The sequence below is a fragment of the Vicugna pacos genome, chromosome 13 (assembly GCF_048564905.1).
Source record: "Vicugna pacos chromosome 13, VicPac4, whole genome shotgun sequence".
NCBI lineage: Eukaryota > Metazoa > Chordata > Mammalia > Artiodactyla > Camelidae > Vicugna > Vicugna pacos.
The window spans coordinates 47,660,385-47,679,592 of NC_132999.1; the positions used below are offsets into that span (position 1 = coordinate 47,660,385).

Consider the following 19,208-nt stretch of genomic DNA (forward strand, 5'->3'; position numbering starts at 1 on the left):
TTTCTGTTTCTTTCTTTTCTGTTAAATATATTTATTTGTAGAATATATATATTCATACTGGTTCATTATCTTTAATTTAGGCTTAATGGAATGTTTGTAAATATCGAGGGGTTGCTAAATTGATTAACTTTCTATCTCCTAACCCATTTTGCTTGAATATGTGTTCAATATATATTTTTGAGACAGAGTCTTTCTTTAGAAATATGAAAGTTTAATGAGATAATATACATAGAATGCTTTGCACAATGCTGCTTTGTACCAGCCATTTTACTACACATTTTACTCACTAAATAATTGTTGTTGCTATTATATTAATGTTACATAAAACTTAAGTGCAGTTGACCCTTGAACAGCATGGTTTTGAACTGTATAGGGCCCACTTATACACAGATTTTTTTGTATAGTAAATATTACAGTACTGTATGGTCCACAGTTGGTTGAATGCTTGAATACAGAGGAACTGCACATGTGGAGGAACAGCATAGTTGGAGGGCTGCCTATAGGTTATATACGGGTTCTCAACCACAGAGGGAGTTGGCACCCCTAACCCCTGCCTCGTTCAAGGGGCAGCTCTACATACTTAATTAAATATATAGCTACACATACTTACACGTGTATATTCATGCCTGGTAACTATTCTTTAAAGTGACTTTGAATATCCATATCCTGATCCACTTTGTGTTGATACAAAGTTTTTTAATTCCCAGAGAATAATCTTAGTGTCACTTTCAAGTACTGACAACAAATATTATTAGCAGAAGGTTTCAGACATTTTTATTTTCATTTTCAAAAAAATACTGGAAGAGAGCTGTATATAAATTTATCCTAGAACAAATCATGAATCTTTCATTCACACATTATTTGCTATGCATTAGGCACAAAGAAACCACTAATATTCAACTTGATTTAAGTAACTGCCTGCCTGGGGGCAAGTCAAATTTGCAAAACAAATGTTTTCAGTGATTGGAGAGCTTGATAAAGGAGTCCCCATGTAACTCCTTTTGAATAGAGACCTAGTCCTTAAATAATCTCTTGTAAGTATAATTTCTTAATATTGGGTATACTTAAAGTGCAGTACACTTTTATTTGTGGATTTAGGGGGCCATGTGGCTATGCCAATTACTGACAAAGTGGAATAAGCCAAATCTCTGCCCTTTGGGAACTTGTAGTGACAGTCTTACCGGGATGATCATATCCAGTAGCACAAGGACATGACGCTGTGGCGTGGACATACCTGTGTCTATATCAGTATGTCTGTATTTATTTTAGGTTGTGGGATTGCATTATGCCATTGAAGGCTCTCAGTCACCCTGTCAGGTGATTATTACTGTTGCCACTACCATGTAAAAGATGGTGAAACTGAGACCCAATGTCATACAGCTTCACAATGAAGCAGCAGAGCTGGTGCTTGGCTCTTAACTCCAGAACGCTAGAAATGCCTTTCTGTTCCTACTCCTTTGGTTTTGAGCGGGGTTACCTTGAGCATAGGAGTAAGATGATTGAAGAACAGATAACTTTCCTTTTCTGAAGAGCTGCATGGAAGTATTAGGGCTCCACACTCAAAATTTTGACTCACTTACCTCTTTTTAAGAAGATCAGATGGTGTCCTTTCAAAACCTCGGAGGCACCATGTGATTTCCCCCACTTGTGTCCCATAGAAGCTCTCTGAGGGTTACTGTTAATTCTTCCAGTTGATGTGCCCAGATTACTCCTCCCTGACCCTTGTCTGAGGGTCACACTGTACCCTGATGCTGCCTTCCTGGTCTCCTTACCTCTGTGTGGCCTCTTCCTTGCAGAGCGCCAGTGGAACATGTGGATCCCAGGATTTGGCTCAGAAGAAATCCGACCCTACAAAAAAGCTTGCACCACAGAAGCTCACAAACAGGTGAGAAGCCTTCAGCGTCCCAGCTGATCCCTTGAGCTGTGTCTTAGTGGGAATGTACACAGCTGCCATCACTGCAGTTGTCACTTCCCCCAAATGTCAGAAAGGGCAGGAGGCAGCAGGGCTCCTTGGGAGGTCAGCCAGGTATTTCCTTGGTGCTTCACTGTTCCCACAGGGGGTCTCAGTTTTTTCTCTCAACTCTAATGGGTGTCACTTAAAGCTGTTGATTCTAGGTTCTTCTAACATGAATAGATTTTCTTAATGAAACTTTGTCTCATTGTTGCTGGTTTGAACATCATATATGGCCCTCTGGCTAGAGGGCAGTGTAAGGAAAGCTGGGAGGTAGTACCCAGGCTGCTCTGCTGGGCGTTCTGGCCTCTGTCCCAGCTTAAAGGTTGTTCTCTGTCCCTCCTACTGCAGAACAGGGGTCAGTATGAGAACCTGTCTCCACTTCTGCTGGGGAGCAAGCTGTCCCTGTCATTTGTCAGTCTCAAAGCAATGTTGGCCTCCATTTGACAAAGCCTTAATTTAACTAGCTACTCTGATTTGAAAGTGAGCTTTTCCCCAGCCTGATGGCTACAATTGGGTGATCCTGGCAGAGTGTACCTTGCTTTTCCATAGCCTGGGATCTCTGGAGTAGGTATGTTTACAAAGTTCACAGAGGAAGCCATACAAGGAGGCTGCCAGTGGCCTGAATCAAAGGACCGCAGTGTTCTTCAGAAGGGAATCCTTCTAGGCAATGGACGGTCATTTTGGCTCTGCTCCCAAATTATCCACTTTTCAGCCCTATTTATTTATCAGTCAATACATACATATCGTAATGTTGGGACAATCTGTTAGTCAAAAAGAGTGAGCAAAAGCAAGTTAGTAATTTGGCCAGTGGCTGATAATAGTAAAATTTGAAACCCATGATCTGAATGTTTCCCTAATGTGCTGTGGTGGAAGTTGTTAGAGTCATTTTCCTTCGTCACAGGTCATCAGGTATGAAATGTCAGCTCCCTTTACATATGGTAACAGGCGTAAAACAGAGCCCCTTCCTAATTTTCTCCATCATCAGAGAAAAAGATTAGGGGTGGGGGTAGACCTAGAAAACACATACTTTGATGGCCTGTCTCTTAAATCCCCAAAAGGCAAGAGCTGTCACCCTCTCCTTTTCAATTTGCCATCCTGCTAGCATAGAGCAGTTTGGGTCTTTGGGTCAATGAAATGGGTCCACGGGCCTTTCCAAACATCTGTTGGGGTCCCACAAACTGCTCTTGAATCAGAAGGAACCTGCTGAGCTGCCCTGTACCTGTAGGTTCCTGAGGGCTCCAGCCTCTGGTGTAGACCACGCTGTCTGCTGGCCACTCCTGGATGTCCCAGAAAGTTCCTGTATAATTGCTTATTTCTCTCTCCTTTCAGAGAATGGCACTGATCCGGAAAACAACCAAGAAATAACACACAGAAAGGTCAGGGAATGGACAACAATGTATTTGGAGATAACTTGAGCTGAAACCTCAGCCATCTCATCCTTGGATTTTTTTTTTTTAATGCTTTACAGAGAAGCATATATTTTTTATTAACAGTACAGCAATATCTATAATGACTGAGAGGATCTGCCAAAAGAATAAAGCCTCCTACCCTAACTTCCGGTCCCTTTTCCCTGCCGTCTCAAAGAGGAGCAATGTATCTTTCAGAGAAGACTTTATTTGTGGTTTATTATATAAGTGATTGAATAGGGGACAAAGGATTATGGCCTTGTTTGGTCAGGCAGTATTAGCAGGATTTGTAGAGGTTTTCTGTTTCCTTCTCCCTTCCTCCTTTCCTTGTACTTTGTAATGTCAGTGTTTATATGAATATGACTTTCATTTGCTTTTCCAGAATAAAGAAGTTATCAATCAAAAGACACAGGGTGCATGGCTTACAGCCTTTGAAATGCCAGAGGAGGACAGGCAGGGCTGGGTGTAGCTCTCTGGTCAGCAGATGGCAGCACCATTATTTATGTCTGTGATGGAGGAAAAACCCAGGGACTTTTCCATTATTTTACTCCAAGGAAGGCCATACCATCACTAGGACTTGAAGTCCAGTCACTGCTATAGAAATGATCAGGATGACCTTCTCTCATGAACCCCAAACTGAAGAGGCATCCTGGTTTGGGGAAATCCTTTTTTGACTTGCTCTTCTGGAACTTCTGGAGATCATCCTTGACCCTAAGAAAAGATGGCAGCAGCCTTGGGGAACGGCCTTTCTGTGCAGGTCCCCATGTATTCTTAGTATCCCTGGTCTCAGTGCTTTCACCATCGTACAGAAGAAACCAGGCTCATTGAGACCTCAGAGTCATGACCTTCAGTGGCACCTAGCAGCATCCTGTTCTATGCCTAGTGTGGTCCTGGTGGCTTGTGGGAGTTCCACGGGCTTTAGGAAGCATGGCTGTTCCACCCGTGGGTCACCAGCATGGGCACATCCACCTTGCCCTACTCTGGGCCTCTACTTCCTGAGGCTTGGTATGAGGTAGGACCCTGCTTTTCATTCTCTCCCACTCTGAGTTTGGTCCCATGACCCCCCTCTTCACAGTCTCATAGATCTCTTGAGTGGATAGCTTAAAGGCTGTGCTGAAGTCACCGTTGCTGTTGGCTGAAGTCTCAACATAGTGCCCAAAGAGGCAGCCAGCTTCTCCCCTTCCTCTGGCATCAGCTGTCCCTCAGCCACCGGTGACTCTTGTGGCCTACCACTAGGAAGAGGATGTTGAAGGGTTTTTCTTTCTCCAGAACCTCCTGATGCCACTGGGAGATGCTCTCAATGGATGTTCTGTTGCTGATTATCAGGCTGCAAAAGGCCTCCCGCCAAGTTCCAGTAGTAGGAACACTCGCGAGCCCCTGACCTCGGCGGCCAAGGAGGAATAAGGATTAGTTTGGAATCCTCCATTGAGGACAGACTGGGACAAGGGAATTGGGGCAGTTTAATGGAAAGAGCTGGGTAGAGTCAAAAGACGTCAGTTCTTGATCAGCTGTGTGACAGGTGAGTGGCTGCTTCATCCAGCTGAGTGGTCTTGTCCTGTGTGCACACTGGCTTGTTTGCTCAGCAAGTACCATAAGCTCTGCCCCTGCCCGTGCCAGGCGTGGGCTACAACGATGAATGAAAACGGGGAGTGATCCTACCATCGGCTGAAATGAAAACTGCTTTTATGACAAGGGCTGCAAACAAGAGGCTCTCAGGCAGGGCATCTGAACAGTTGAGCTGTAGTCTGAGGGACCCAGGGGCAAGGGTCCCTCCACTTCAAGGAGGACTGCACGTGCCCTGAGACAGTGTGGTGAGGAGAGACGGGCCAGGTCATGCAGCGTCTCGTAGGCCCCAGCATTGAGTAGACTTTACCCAAAAAGTAGCAGGAGCCACTGAAGGATTTTAAGCAGAAGCATGACGTGGTCAGATGGACATTTTGAAGGATCACTCTGGCCAGGCCGTGGAGCGGGGAGAGAGGGCACTTGTGGAAGCAGAAGTTCATGAGAAGGTTGTTGCCTGGACTGAGATGGTAGTGACAACGTGGAGAGAAGGGCGGCATTTGACAGCTGTTGAAGGGTGCCCTCCCAGGCCTTAGTGACTGGATGTGGGGGTACAGGAGAGAGGGATGTCACCAGTTGATCTGTAAGGGGTCTTCTGATTTGGTATCCACATTTCTGGTGCAGCTCAGCCCGCTAGCCTGGACACAAGGCCTTCTACCTCGATAAGCCAAGTAACCATGCCCACTTGACTCCCAGAGCCCAGCAGAGTCTGAGCGCACAGAAGACTAAATACATGCTGAGGAACCCAAGGGGCAGCAGCCTGGTGGATTCGTGTATTCTAGTATCTTCGTAAGAGTGCTTGCTGGGTTCCATGTGCTGTCCTAATCACCTTCTGTGGATAAGCTCATTGTGTTTTCCCAAGAAGCCCAAAGGAAAAAGTGTTTGGCAAGCACTTGGTTTGCAACATCTCATTTAATCCTATTTTCCAATGAGGAAACTAAAATTTAGAGAGTTTACATAATTTGCTCAAGATCACACAGATAAAGGGAGGGTATAGCTCAGTGGTAGAGTGCATGCCTAGCATGCATGAGGTCCTGGGTTCAATCCCCAGTGCTTCCACTGAATATATAATAAATAAACCTAATTACCCCCCCACCAAATATACAGTGCTGTATGTCAATTGTATCTTAATAAACTGGAAGGAAAAACATTTAAGGGGGTATAGCTCAGTGGTAGAGTGTGTGCCTAACATGCACAAGGTCCTGGGTTCAATCCCTAGCACTGCCATTAAAAATAAATAAACCTAATTACCTCTCCTAACCCCCCCACAAAATAAAAGATCACACAGATAGTAGTTGTGATGGTGCTCAGATTTCAGCCAAGTCCCTCTGACTCCAGAACCTGCACACTTAACTGTGCCCTAAACTCTCCCCCAGGTCCTGTGGGAACAAAGACGGGAGTGACAGCACATGCAAAGGCATGAAGAAGTCACTGCATCAGTGTGGCTGAAGCACAAGGTGCCACAGCAGGCGAGAATGGCAGAGATGAGCAGAGTAAGCTTGGGGGTGAACAGCCCTCAGGCCTGGGGGTGGGCTCCAGTGCCCACGCTTTGGAGGCCACCACGTCTGTGTCTTGCAGGGGGTGGGAGAGTGTAGTGTGTAGTGTGGGAGGCCCAGCAGGCTGGCTCTGGGGCTTCCCACCCCTTCACCCTGAGCAATATCTCTCTTTGTGGAGTATTTTAGGGCTGTGAAAAAGATCCCATCTGACAAGATTCTGTTGCTAAAAGCAGGCATATTAACCAAAAGATTGAAAACGACGCACAGGTAATGGGAAGCCAGTAAAGTTTTTGATGGAGGACTGATATGATTATATTTGCATATGAAAAACCTTGCTCTGGCTACCAGTGTAGACAGCGGAATTGAAAATAGGCAGGAGGGGGACCAGCCAGGAAGTTGCTGCAGTTAATTTGAACTAAAGGTAAAGAAATAGGCTTGAGGTTTTGCTGGGGTAGAATGAACCAAAAGGCAGGGGTAGGGTTTGATCACAAAAATGGGGGTGAGTTTAGATGACACAGAAGGAGCCATCTGGGCTCCGGAAGCCATTCTGGAGAAGGTCCCACTGCATGAGATGAAGCAGGGAGGAGGGAGGCAGTTACCTGTAGTTAGAAAAGAAAAAGCCCCTAGAGTCACCCAGGGTTGCCTCTTATTTTACAGGTAAGAACATGGAGGTCTGGAGAGGTCATGTGGCCTGCCCGAGGTCACTGGGCAGGCCAGGACTCAGACCTGTGCTCTTGGTCCAGAGTTCATTTTTCTCGTGGCCTCCAAGGCCCCTTCTCTTGCCCCTTCCCTTCCTGATGGGTGGGCTCTCCCTCTCAGGGGTGGGTGGTGTAGAAGGTAGGGCAGGAGCCAAGCCCAGGGCCCATGCACTGGAGCCTTTCCTGGCTGGCTATGTCCCAGAGCTGGAGCTTCACCTGGACGCCTAGGCTCTGCCCCAACAAAGTGCATAGAGAAGTCCACTCCCACTGTCTGGGAGATGCCCTCGACAGAGATGTCCTCTGTGTAGTGCCTCAGCAAGGTTGATTTGCCTATGGTTGAGTCTCCTAGTAGGGAGAGGGGGACCTCCTTGAGGAAGATGCGGACCCTGTACTGCCAGAGAGCATCCACGTAGTGCAGGAGGCCAGCCAGGAGGAGAAGTGAGGAAGTGAGGCCAGGGCTGCAGCACAAACCACGCGACTGGGGCTGGTTCAGACTTGCAGTGAGAGACGTGAGCCAGAACCCAAAAGCGATCAGGGCTTCCCGGTCTAGGCTTCTCAGGACATGCCCAGACCCAGGCTTAGTGAAGCTTCTGGGACACCTCTGGGACACATCAGAATGTGCCATTTGAAACCATGTTGCAGAACTAGGTCCCTTCAAGACAGAAGCAGAACTTCCCTAAAATAGAGGCCCTGGTTCTATACCCATCCTGAGATGTTCCCAAGTTGGAGCTTGAAAGACCGTGGGCAGCAGACCATAGTGCCCATATGCTGCTAGAATGTCCCTTCTCTCTGCTGGCCTGAGGCCCAACCCGGGGCCTGTACCTGCAGGAGCAAAGGCTATGCAATGCGAAGCTTGCCTCTTCCAACACTGGGGCTTCTGCGGGCCACGTCCCAGCCTTTAAGAACTTTGTTAGAGTCTAGAATCCTTTTTATTTCCCCAAAGTGTATAATTTGGTAGTCTCTGTTCCCTAACTGATTAATAGCAAAACCCTCAGGGGAAGAAGGAAACTTCCATCTTGTGAATTCCTGCTATGTGGCAAGTACTGCCTTTGATTTCTCATCTAATTCTAAAAACCTGTGAATTAAGTAGTAGTATCCCCATCTTACAGATGAACCCACTGAGGCTTAGATGAAGTGAGTTCCCCAGGATCTCACAACTGTACAGAGTGAACCTGGGATTCAAACCCAGGTCTGACTGCAAAGCTTGCCCCATTTTTGGCAGCTAGGATCCCAGGAGATAAGGTCTGCTTCTGAACAGTGGTGGAGGTAAGGCTCAGCCCTCCAGTGGGCCTGCCCCTCTGACCTCTTCCCTACTCTCCACTCCTGTTGTCTGCCTTTCCTCTAGCCGCTGGGCAGGGCTGCTTCCTACTGCTGGGCCAGAATCACACCCATCAAAGTCACCAGAGGTTTTACCGCACTGAGGGGGCCTGTGAGTGTGGGACCACAGCCTTGAGGCATAAGGTAAGAACTTCCGGGCTGGCCCGAGGTGGTAGACAAGGCTGGTGGAACACTGAGCTGGCCCAGATTTACTGAATGAACCACATCTGTTTTCCATCCTTCACTTACTGGCTTCACTTAAAGTCTCTGGATCTGTCTCCACATCAGTAAAATGGAGTAATAGTATCTACCTGTCTACCTCACGTGGTACATAAGTGCCCACTCAATGTCAGACACTGTTCCTTCTGCATAGATCTCTGTTCTTGGCTCTTCCTCCTCCTCCTTCAGGTCTCAGCTCAAAGGGCATCTCTTCAGAGAGGCCCTCCCTGACCACCTGCTCTAAAGGAGCCCCATCGCCCTGGATCTGTGGTCTCTGGAGCACTTACAACTGAAAATCATTTAGGTCCACTTACTAGTTTTTTTCTCTTTTCCACTAGAATGTCAGCCCCAGGACAGCTTTTCTGTCATGTTCACTGCTGTTTCCTCAGAGCCCAGATCAGAGTAGATGCTCATTTTAAAACATTTTTGATGAAGGAATAATGATGTATTCTAAAGCAAATCATTTCCCTCTCCTGGCCCAAGCTTTCCCATCTGTGAAATGAGATAATCGTGCCGACCTTGCAAGATTGTCAGAAGGATGAGTGATGTTTTAAAAAGAGGAGGCAGTGCACAGAGGCCCACCCCAGCCCGGTTGCCATGGGGAGGAAAACAAAGACACTCACCCCGACTGAAAGCCTCCCAAGAGCCCCAGGAAGGAGGGATTTTCAGTCACGTGTTACTGAGGAATCTGAGACTCAAGGCGGTAGAGTCATTGGCTCCAGGTCACAAAGTGAGTTACGTGGTTGTGCTCTTTTGTGTGCAGCTGCCCATGCCCTACCCATGCCCACTGGCACAATGACATCCCCTCTACACCTGCTGAGATTCTTCCCTCCAGGAAGCCTTCTGTGATTGCCCCTGGACAAAAGTGCAACAATTTCTGTTGCAGGTTAAGTTCCCCAAGAGGCAGATTCTGAGAAGGAGATCAGTGTGCAGATATTTATTGGGGAATTCTTGAGATAAACATATGCTTTAGAGGGAAGGAAGGAAGAGAAGCAGGATTGAGTAGGAGAATTTAGCTGTGATGTCTTAACAGTGGCCTCAATCCACCCTGTGGAGTGATGAAGCTGGGTTTGACCTTCAGAATTGTCTAGAGTTAGGGAGAGAGGGCCAGGCCTTTGAACACTCCCCACCCCCGCCCTACAGTAGTTCCAAGATTGACATGGGTTGAATATGGGTTGCCCTGGGGGGAGCTGTAAGCTGAGCAGCAGCTGGGAGTGCAGTGGGGAGTCGGATATTGGTTCTTCAGCCCTGAGGGGAAATCTTGGTGGCCAATCAGTGTCCTCTGTGTGCCCAACACAGGAGCTATTCACGGTCATCCCTGCCTTCCAGGGCACTGGGCAGCAACCTGGGCCTGAGGGCACACTTTAGGACTCATCCAAACCTGAGGACCTAAGGAGGCTTGAAGGCTGGCTTGGCCTGAAATTCCCTGCGCTCACCCTCACCTGTACAGCAGCGTCCCCACGCTGAGTGGCTCAGCTTCCGCATCCAGGGATGCTGCCAGAAACGGCTGCATCCTGGCAAGGAGAGGAAAGAGCAGTGATGACAGTTCTTGCCATTTGATTCTCACTGTGTGGGAGGCGGAGGCTGGGCATATCCCATCCGTCAGCTCATTCATGCCCAGAACCCCCTGTGAGGTGGGGTCTTTTATGAGCTCCTCTGACAATGGTGAAAACAGGTGTAAAGAAGCTGCACACCTGGCCTCTTAGACCTTTCTAGTGGAAAGGGGATAGCTCTGAAACCCCCAAATCCAGGAGGCATGACTGTGCCAGAATACTGTTTGTATTATCCATTTGGATAGATTCTGCCATTTGCCCTCCACAGAGATGTTAACTCTCCCTATTCCACCAGCACTTCTGAGGTTGACACTGCTTTAGCCCTTTCTCTCCCGGAATCAACACTGGCATGGACCTGGGTGTTGCTTCCTGCTGGGGGCCCTGGAGATCTGGATGTTGTGAATGAGACGGACACCCCCCCAGTCCTCCTCCAGCTTGATGTCCCCCTGCTGCAGGGCCTGCTGGATGGCTTCAGCAAGGGTGTTGAAGGCCAGGTCCACATTGCAGTTATTTTTGGCGGAGGTCTCCATGAAGGCCATGCCCAAGGAGGCAGCCAGTTCCTCTGCCTCCTGGGCTGAGACACAACGGGAGCTCTGCAGGTCACTCTTGTGGCCAACCAGCAGGAAGATCGCCTTGTCAGGGCCCTGAGTGGCCATGACCTCCTGGTGCCAGTCTTGGATGTGTTCAAAGGACTTCCTGTTTGTCATATCAAAGACCAGCAGGACACCCACCACATTCCGGTAAAAGGATCTGGTGATGCACCTGAAGGTGGGGGGAGTAAGTTGGGAGAAACTTATGCCTTCAAGATACCAGAACCCCCATCCACTGACTTCCTCACACCCCCCTTTATAAGCTCATTTCACACTGCCTTGTGCTTCTCTTTTCCTAGTGTCTGTGTCTCTCCCAAGAGACTGTGTTTTCCCCAGTTAGGGGCTGTTTTTTTTTGGTTTGTTTTTTGTTTTGAGTTATAGTCAGTTTACAATGTTGTGATGGCCGGTTTTTACTCCCATACTCTCCTGACTATTCCTTCGTTCCTGGAGGACGCCTGATGTTTTCATGATTGCAGGTCTTTGCTTTCCCATTCTCTGCCTGGCAAACTCCTAGGGATCCTTCAAGGCCAACACAGATCTCTCTCTTCCTTTCCCATCTCCTTGACACCTTCCTTTCTGTGCCCCTGTGGACTCTCTCAGCATCCAGGTCATTCATTCCTCCAAGTCTCACTTGTATGTGTAGAATGAATTGACTCAAGGGTGAAGGACCCAGATCCAGGGACTCCAAGACCTCTACTTGGGCCACTGAAGCTGTCGCCTCCGAGGGATCGCCATGGCCAGGTGGACAGGCAGTGACCCCGCCCCAACCTGGGGTTCCCTCACCCCAGCCCCCTTCTCGCCCCTCCCCCACCCCACCTCCCAGCCACCGCGCCCGGCCCCACCGCGCACCTGAAGCGCTCTTGGCCCGCCGTGTCCCAGAGCTGCAGCTTGACGCGCGGCCCGGCCTGCAGCTGCAGAGCGCGGCTATAGAACTCGACGCCCACCGTGGGCGCCGACTCGAGCTCCGGCTCCGGCTGCGGGATCCCGGGAGCACCCGCCACGTAGCGCCGCAGCAGCGACGTCTTGCCCACGGCCGCGTCCCCCAGCACGGCGATCCGAAACTGGTAGCGGCAGCCCCCAGTCTCCATGGCCCGCGTCTCACCTCCCGCGGGTCCCGCGACCAACTGTCCGGGGCCTCCCGGCCACCCCGCTCGGGGCCCCGCCTCGCGGCCCCGCCCCCGCCTCGGGCTGCCTGCTGAGCTGCCGGACCCGGACTGGACCGGTGGAAACACCTCGGCGAGTCACTTCCTCTCTCTGAGCCTCAGTTTCCTTCTCTGTAAAAAGGGGATAATAACACCGACTTCACAGGAAGAAGAGATTAAATAGACATTGCGGGAAGGAGCACTGGGGAAGAACGGCTAACCGGCCTGAGGCTAACAGCGCCAGAACATCCACTTCATTCATTCGTTAGAGTGGTTTCTCTCTGCAGCCCCACTATTAGTCTCCCCGTTGGGCCCCTGCTGCTGGACCTGGAGACACTGCTCTAGAAAGCTGATGGTATATGGGTGCTCTATCCCCACTCAGGTGCACCTTTCCTGGAGCCCCACTTGCCCTGGACTGGGGCCTCCCGTTCAGAGCTCAGGTTCAATGTTCAACAGCCTCCACTGCTTGCTCCCTGCCTACCTGTGCTGGGTCTCAGGACCCAGGGAGGGACTTGGACACAGTTGGGTAGAGGAAGCAGAATAGACAGACAATTGCAAGTACAGAGGCTTGTGAACCGGACAGCTAACATTTATGAGACAATCAGTTCCTTATGCTTTGGGACAGCAACCCTTTGAGAGGGCCCATTGTAGAGCTGAGGAGACTGAAGCTCAGATGTGTGGCTTGTCTCAGGTCACAGTAGAGTTAGGACTCATATCCAGGTTTGTCTCATTCTTCATTACCTCCTTGATGCCACAAAAGGGGACTGCAGAACAAGTCGGAAAAGGACCAGAACAAGGTGGTCAGGTCCCACTTGGGTTAGGGGCAAGGGTAAGGCAACATAACTGCATCCAAGATCCACACCACTCTTTCCAGTCTGGCCTGGAAATCCAGAGCATCAAGGCTAGAGTTCTGACTGGTCCCAAACAGTTCGTTTATGGTTTAGCCCCACTGTCCCACTGTGGGTGGATGTTACCAGTTTAAGTGTTTTGGCAAATTGGAAGTGGGAAGCAGTCCTCACTAATGCAAACCATCATATCACATTTCCTCCTTACATAACATTGTGAGTAGGTGTTAGTCTGCCTGGTTTTTTATAGATTAGGAAACTGAGGCTCAGAGAAGTTAAGTAACCAGCCCAAGATCACTCAGGAAGGAAGACTGAGACTAGCTGCCAAGTCTATTTCTGGCTGGACAGTTTGGGGACCTGGGAAGACCCTGGTTTTCCTGTGGCTATCTCTAAATAAATCGGTGAGAAGCCATTCTGTCAGGTCTCCTAGTAACCCTGGCCTCTGGTCACCTGCATGGTAGTACCATGCTCTACCCCCACCTCTAGGAGGAGAGAGATGAACATCAGATAGGGTGTGTGTGTTGGGGAAGGAAACCTTCCTGCCAGCTCTGCCCAAACCAGGAGAGTCTATCGCACTCCCACCCGTCACACTGATTCTTCCATCAGGATGTTCTCCTCACCTTGCTCTGTTCAGCTGGAAAAATAGTTTTTGCATCAGGCCTGTGCGGATCTCTCCCCCAACCCCCCGCCCCTTCTTGAACCACCACTGGTGCTCTGAGCTCCAGTCATGCTGAACATCTTTCCTCTTCTCAGCCCTCTGCCAGAAACACTCCTCTTCTGCCCTTCAAAGGGTAACTAACCCTACTCCAGGCCTCAGGTTTGATCCCCGTCCTCAGGAAGCCCCTCACTGACTGGTCAGTGATGTCACAGGCCCTTTTGTCCACTGTGATGTCTGTCTCCCTTCTAGGCTCAGGCCCCTTGTGGACAAGGACCAATGGCTGTATCCTCAGTGCTTGGCATAAAGGAGGAACTCGGTAAATATTTATGGTTGAATGAGTGACTGAAAGTAGATGAGTGCTATTCATTCATTCATTCATTCATTCTTCATTCAAATACCACAACAGAGCTGAACTTGGGGAGCTACAGAGTCAGAGAAGACCTCTTGGAGGAGGTGATGCTGAAGCTGGGTCTCCAGGGACAAGTGGGAGCTAGGGAGGTCAGGGAAGAAGGGCACTGCAGGCAGGGGCAGCTGGGCAAAGGCAGAGAGTCATGAAATAGCTTGAAAGGCAATTTGAACCCAGATATCCTAAAAGCCTTTGCGGTCAGCACATGTGGGCAGAGTGCACTGTCAGCATCAGACTCCTTGAACTTCCTCTCCTAAGACTCCTGCTGTAGGCAGGGGTCATGTGTCTGTCCCTGAGTGCACCTGGCACCAGAACCCAGATGTCAGCTGACTTTGCCATAGACTTCCTGTGTGACCCAGGGGGCAAGTCGTTTCCCCTCCCTGCTCCCCCTTCTGCTAAGTGAGGCAAATCATGGCCCCTACTTCACAGGGCAGTTCTGGAGTAACAGTGTTACGTAGCAGGTAACGTTATGCACGTTTGCATTAGACAGATCTGAGTTTTAGTTCCAAGTGATTCTTACTAGCTTTGTGGCCTTGGCCAAGTTTTATTCATTAATTAATGCATTCACTCAGTATTTCAATAAATGCTGGCCATCTTTTGTATACTGGACATTTATAGAGCAGTGGGGAAAAAAGACACAATTCCGGTTCTTGGGAGCTCACATTGTAATGGGGAAGACAGAAAATAAATTCATATATGCTATGATAGGGAGGAGTTAAATGCTATAAGTAACAGGTGATAGGGTGCTGTATTAAAATAGGGTGGTCTGAGGAGGTGGTATTTGAACATAAACCCAGCGGAAGAGAGGGAGTAAACAGTGTGGTTGACTGTGATATCCAGGGAGGACAGTTCCAGGCAGGAAGAACAGCAAGAGCAAAGGCCCTGAGGTGGGAGCAGGCAAGGGGCACTCCAAGAAGAGCTAGGAGGCCACAAGGAGGGAGAAGAATGAATGAGGAGCAAGTGGTGGGCATTTAGAACAGAGAGGAGGATGATCCAGATCACATGTGGCTTCAGAGGCCACCACGGGGACCTCAGGTTTTATTACAAATGTGTTGAAAAGTCAGTGATTTGGGTGCAGGTGAATGACATGTTCTGAATTTTCTTTTGCTTACCTTTTTTTGGAAAAAAATTATTAAGATATAACTGATACAATAAATTGCAGATATTAAAAATGTACAATATGAGTTTTGACATAAGTGTATACCCATGAAGCCACCAAAATCAACATAATGAACATCTATTATTCCCAGAACTTTCCCCATGTCCTTCTTTAATTCTTCTCTTCTGACTCCCACTCCCAAACAGCCCCCATTTGCCACTAGAGATTAGTTTGTACTTTCCAGAATTTTATATGAATGAAATCATACAGTATGCACTCTTTGACTTCTTTCACTCTACAATATAGTCATTCCACTGTGTGAATATACCACGAGGTGTTTATCCTATCCCTGTTGGAGGACGTTTGTGTTGTTTCCACTCTTTGGTTGGGTCATATGGTAGGTGCATGCTTTACTTTTTTTAGAAACTGCCAAACTGTTTTCCAAAGTGGTTGTACTATTTAAAAATCCTGAATACTGTAAAAGATTTTCAATTACTCTATTTTCTCATCATCACCTCGTATTGTCAATCTTTTAACTTTTGCCATTCCAGTGTGCTTGTAGTATGATCTCATTGTAGTTTTAATTTGCACTTCCCTAATGCCCAATGAGGTTGAGCATCATTTCATGTGTTTATTTGCCGTCTGTTTATCTTTGGTGAGGTGTCTTTCAAATTCTGTGCCCATTTTTTTTTTCCAGTCGAATGGCTTGACATTCTATTGTTGTGTTTAAAGAGCTCTTTATGTTCTAGATGCAAGGCCCTTGTTCAATATATGTTTTGCAAATATTTTCTCTGAATTTATCTCTTGCTTTTTATTTTCTTTTTCTTTTTTCTTTTTTTCTTTTTTTTTTTCTGAGAGTAGGTTCAACATTTATTCATTTTTAATTCATGAAATCTATAAAACCTATTAACTAACCATATACATCACAGTTCCCTTGCCAACATCTGCTGAATCCTGTTTGTGCTGAGCTGGCAGTCGTCATTAAGTTGGCCCAGCTTTGGTGTAGACCAGAGAATGACAGGAGTTTAAGAGCCCACATGCTCAGATTAGGAACATGTTTGCCATTTATGGGGCAGCCTAGTCTATTTCTCACTGTGTGAAAACTCAGATAAATTTTAGGAAAACAGAGGATGAAGATTCTGCCTTTAGGACAATGCTATGACCTTACACCTAGATAGTTCCTCACAGTTTACAGATTACTTCCATGCACACCATCTCATTAGATCCTTTTAAAGCCCCAGGAGAAAGGCAGGACAAGAGATACAATCACCATTTCAGAGGTGAGGAATTTGAGGGTCAGAAATGGCTGTTTTCCAAGGTAGTTTGGCAACTACCTGGCAGGGCGGGATTAGAATTCTGGTCATCTGACTCCTCATCTAGGATCCTCCTCATCCTCCTCCTTCCTTGGGCTTGGGGCAGGACTGGGGCAGCGGTCAGTGGGGATGGAGACAGAGGCAGCAGGGTGTGACACTTCCAAAATCTGCATTCCCTCTGCCTCATCAACTCTTTTATCCAACAGTTAGGAGTCTGGGGAGTGGCGCAGACATGTCCCTGACTGACGTAATGAATTTTCCATCAATGCATACATAGTAGAACTTCACACAAAACAACTTTTTTCTTTCTTTTCTGAGCCGGTTGATGTTGGAGTTCATTCACAGCCTATTCCCTCTGCTCCAAGGGAAAAGTAAAATTCAGTTTTCTCATTATATTCGAAAGCCTCTCTTGCTTCTTCAAATGTGCAGACTTCTTCCTTGTGTTTACACTCAATGTTGCCCTTTCTTATCTCCTCAAAAAGTCCATTAGCTCTTGGGTAGCGTTTTAACACTGAGTTGGCTTTTTCTCCTGTGAGGAAAATTCTCCCCATGTTTTCTTGTGGTCTCGGGAAGGTCCCTGGATGATGATTCCTGAGCACCCCGCACCGCTACTCCACGCTCCCTGAGCCGCCAGCGGCCAGCCGCACCTGTGAGCTTCCACTGCTGCGGAGCTCTGTTGGAGTCTGGATCCAGGAGCAATCAAGAAGGGCCTCTTGCGTTTTATTTTCTTAACAGTGCCATTTGAAGGTCAAGAGTTTTTAATTTTGATGAAATATAACTTATTAATTCAACATTGTACTGGAGGTCCTAGCCAGTACTATAAGACAAGAAAAAGAAATAAAATGCATCCAGATGGGAAAAGAAAAAGTAAACCCATTTTTATTCTTTGACATGTGGACAAACCTAAGGAACTTACAACAAAGAATAAGTGAGCTTAGTAAGGTCGCAGGATATAAATCAACATACAAAAATTAATTCTTTATGTGTATACTAGCAATGATCATTTGGAATTTAACAAAAGTAACATCATTTACAATAGCATAAAATATATGAAAAACTTAGCGGTAAATTTGACAAAAGATATATAAGATGCAAGACTTGTACACTGAAAATTACAAAACACTGTTGAGAGAAATTGAAGATGATTTAAATAAATGGAGAGATATACCATCCTCATGAATGTGAAGACTCAATATTGTTAAGATGTTAATTCTTCCCAAATTAATCTATAGATTCAATGCAATACAAACCAAATCCCAATAGGCTTTTTAGAAAAATATGAGTTACCTGATACTAAAATTGATATGGAAATGCAAAGGACTGAATAGCTAAAAACAATTTGGGAAAAGAACAAAGTTGGATGATTTATACTGTCCTATTTCAAAACTTATTAAAAAGCTATGGTAACCAAGATAGTATAGTATTGAGTACAGAAACAGACCTACACATATGGCCAACTGATTTTTTTTGTTTATGACCAACTGATTTTTAACAAAGGTGCCAAAGCACTTAGATGGGGAAAAAAAAATCCTTTCAACTAATGAAGATGTAACAATTGGATAGCCAATATGCAATAAGCAAACCTTGATTCTTACCTCACATGATACACAAAAATTAACTCAAAATGAATCACAGATCTAATTATAGAAGCTAACACTATAAACTTTTAGGAAAAAAACATAGAAAACCTTAATGTCTTTGAGTTAGGCAAAGATTTTAAGAATAGGGCACAAAAAGCACAAACTACAAAAGAAAAAAAAATCTATATATTGGATTCATCAAAGTTAAAAAATTTTGCTCTTTAACAACTTGACTTGTGTGTTGAGACCAGACTGTAGGGGCAATGGCAGAATCAGGGTGACTAGTTAGAACAGTTCTGGGTCAGCAATAATGATAGCATCAGAGGAGGTGAGGCATCTTTTTTGTTTTGTTTTTTTAACAACTTTATTGTGATATGGTTCCTGTAGAGCAGACTATGCATATTTCAAATGTACAATTTGATGAATTTTGATAGATGTATACACCCATGAAACCACTACCACACTCAAGATAGCTAACATTTCCATCACTCCCCAAGAGATGCAATTTTTGAACTCCCAGTTTATCCCTTCCCACCCCCTTTTCCCCCTGGTAACCATAAGTTTGTTCTCTATGTTTGTGAGTCTGTTTCTGTTTTGTAGATAAGTTCATTTGTGTCTTTTTTTTTTAAGATTCCACATATAAGTGATATCATGTGGCATTTTTCTTTCTCTTTCTGGCTTACTCCACTTAGAATGAGAGTCTCCAGGTCCATCCACATTGGGGCAAATGGCATTATTTTATCATTTTTTATGGCTGAGTAGTATTCCATTGTATACATATACCACAACTTCTTTATCCAGTCATCTATTAATGGACATTTGGCTATTGTAAATAATGCTGCTATGAGCATTGGGGTGCATCTGTCTTTTTGGATTATATTTTTCTCTGGTTATGTGCCCAGGAGTGGGATTGCTGGATCATATGTTAAGTCTACTTTTAGTTTTTTAAGGAACCTCCATACTATCCTCCATAGTGGCTGCGCCAATTTACACTCCCACCAACAGTGTAGGAGGGTTCCTTTTTCTCCACACCCTCTCTGGTATTTATCGTTTGTAGACTTATTAATGATGGCCATTCTGACCAGTATAAGGGAATATCTCATTACAGTTTTGATTTGCATTTCTCTAACAATTAGTGATGTTGAGCATCTTTTCATGTGCTTGTTGGCCATCTGTGTGTCTTCTTTGGAGAGATGTCTATTTAGGTCTTCTGAACAGTTTTTGATTGGGTTGCTCGTTTCTTTTTGATATTAATGTGTTTGAGCTGTTTGTATATTTTGGAAATTAGTCCTTTGTTGGTCACATCATTTGCAAATATTTTTCTCCTATTCTGTAGGTTGTCTTTTCATTTGGCTGATGGTATCCTTAGCTG

At 46.4% G+C, this 19,208-nt stretch overlaps 2 protein-coding genes across 5 annotated transcripts in view; one reads left to right on the top strand and one right to left on the bottom strand.

Annotated features, from left to right (window-relative positions):
* TAF12 (TATA-box binding protein associated factor 12) overlaps positions 1-3,767 on the top strand; it is a 28,546-nt gene extending 24,779 nt beyond the window's left edge. For all 3 annotated transcript variants that reach the window (XM_015240551.3, XM_006196877.4, XM_072974955.1), the window contains exons 5-6: positions 1,797-1,885; positions 3,284-3,767. In XM_015240551.3, the coding sequence (XP_015096037.1) occupies positions 1,797-1,885; positions 3,284-3,319 (125 nt within the window). In that variant the 3' untranslated portion in view covers positions 3,320-3,767. The remainder of the gene's footprint in view (positions 1-1,796; positions 1,886-3,283) is intronic.
* A 5,805-nt stretch (positions 3,768-9,572) lies between these two features.
* Positions 9,573-13,618, bottom strand: RAB42 (RAB42, member RAS oncogene family). Of its 2 annotated transcripts, XM_072974957.1 has the most exons (4): positions 13,401-13,618; positions 12,417-12,699; positions 11,643-12,067; positions 9,573-10,965 (listed from the first exon to the last, which is right to left on the bottom strand). In XM_072974957.1, exons 3-4 carry the CDS (start codon positions 11,879-11,881, stop codon positions 10,542-10,544), a joined length of 663 nt encoding a protein of 220 aa, XP_072831058.1. In that variant the 5' UTR covers positions 11,882-12,067; positions 12,417-12,699; positions 13,401-13,618; the 3' UTR covers positions 9,573-10,541. The 2 variants fall into 2 exon arrangements, with proteins under 2 accessions (XP_072831058.1, XP_072831059.1); XM_072974958.1 differs by lacking the exon at positions 12,417-12,699.
* Between the last annotated feature and the right edge of the window lie 5,590 nt (positions 13,619-19,208).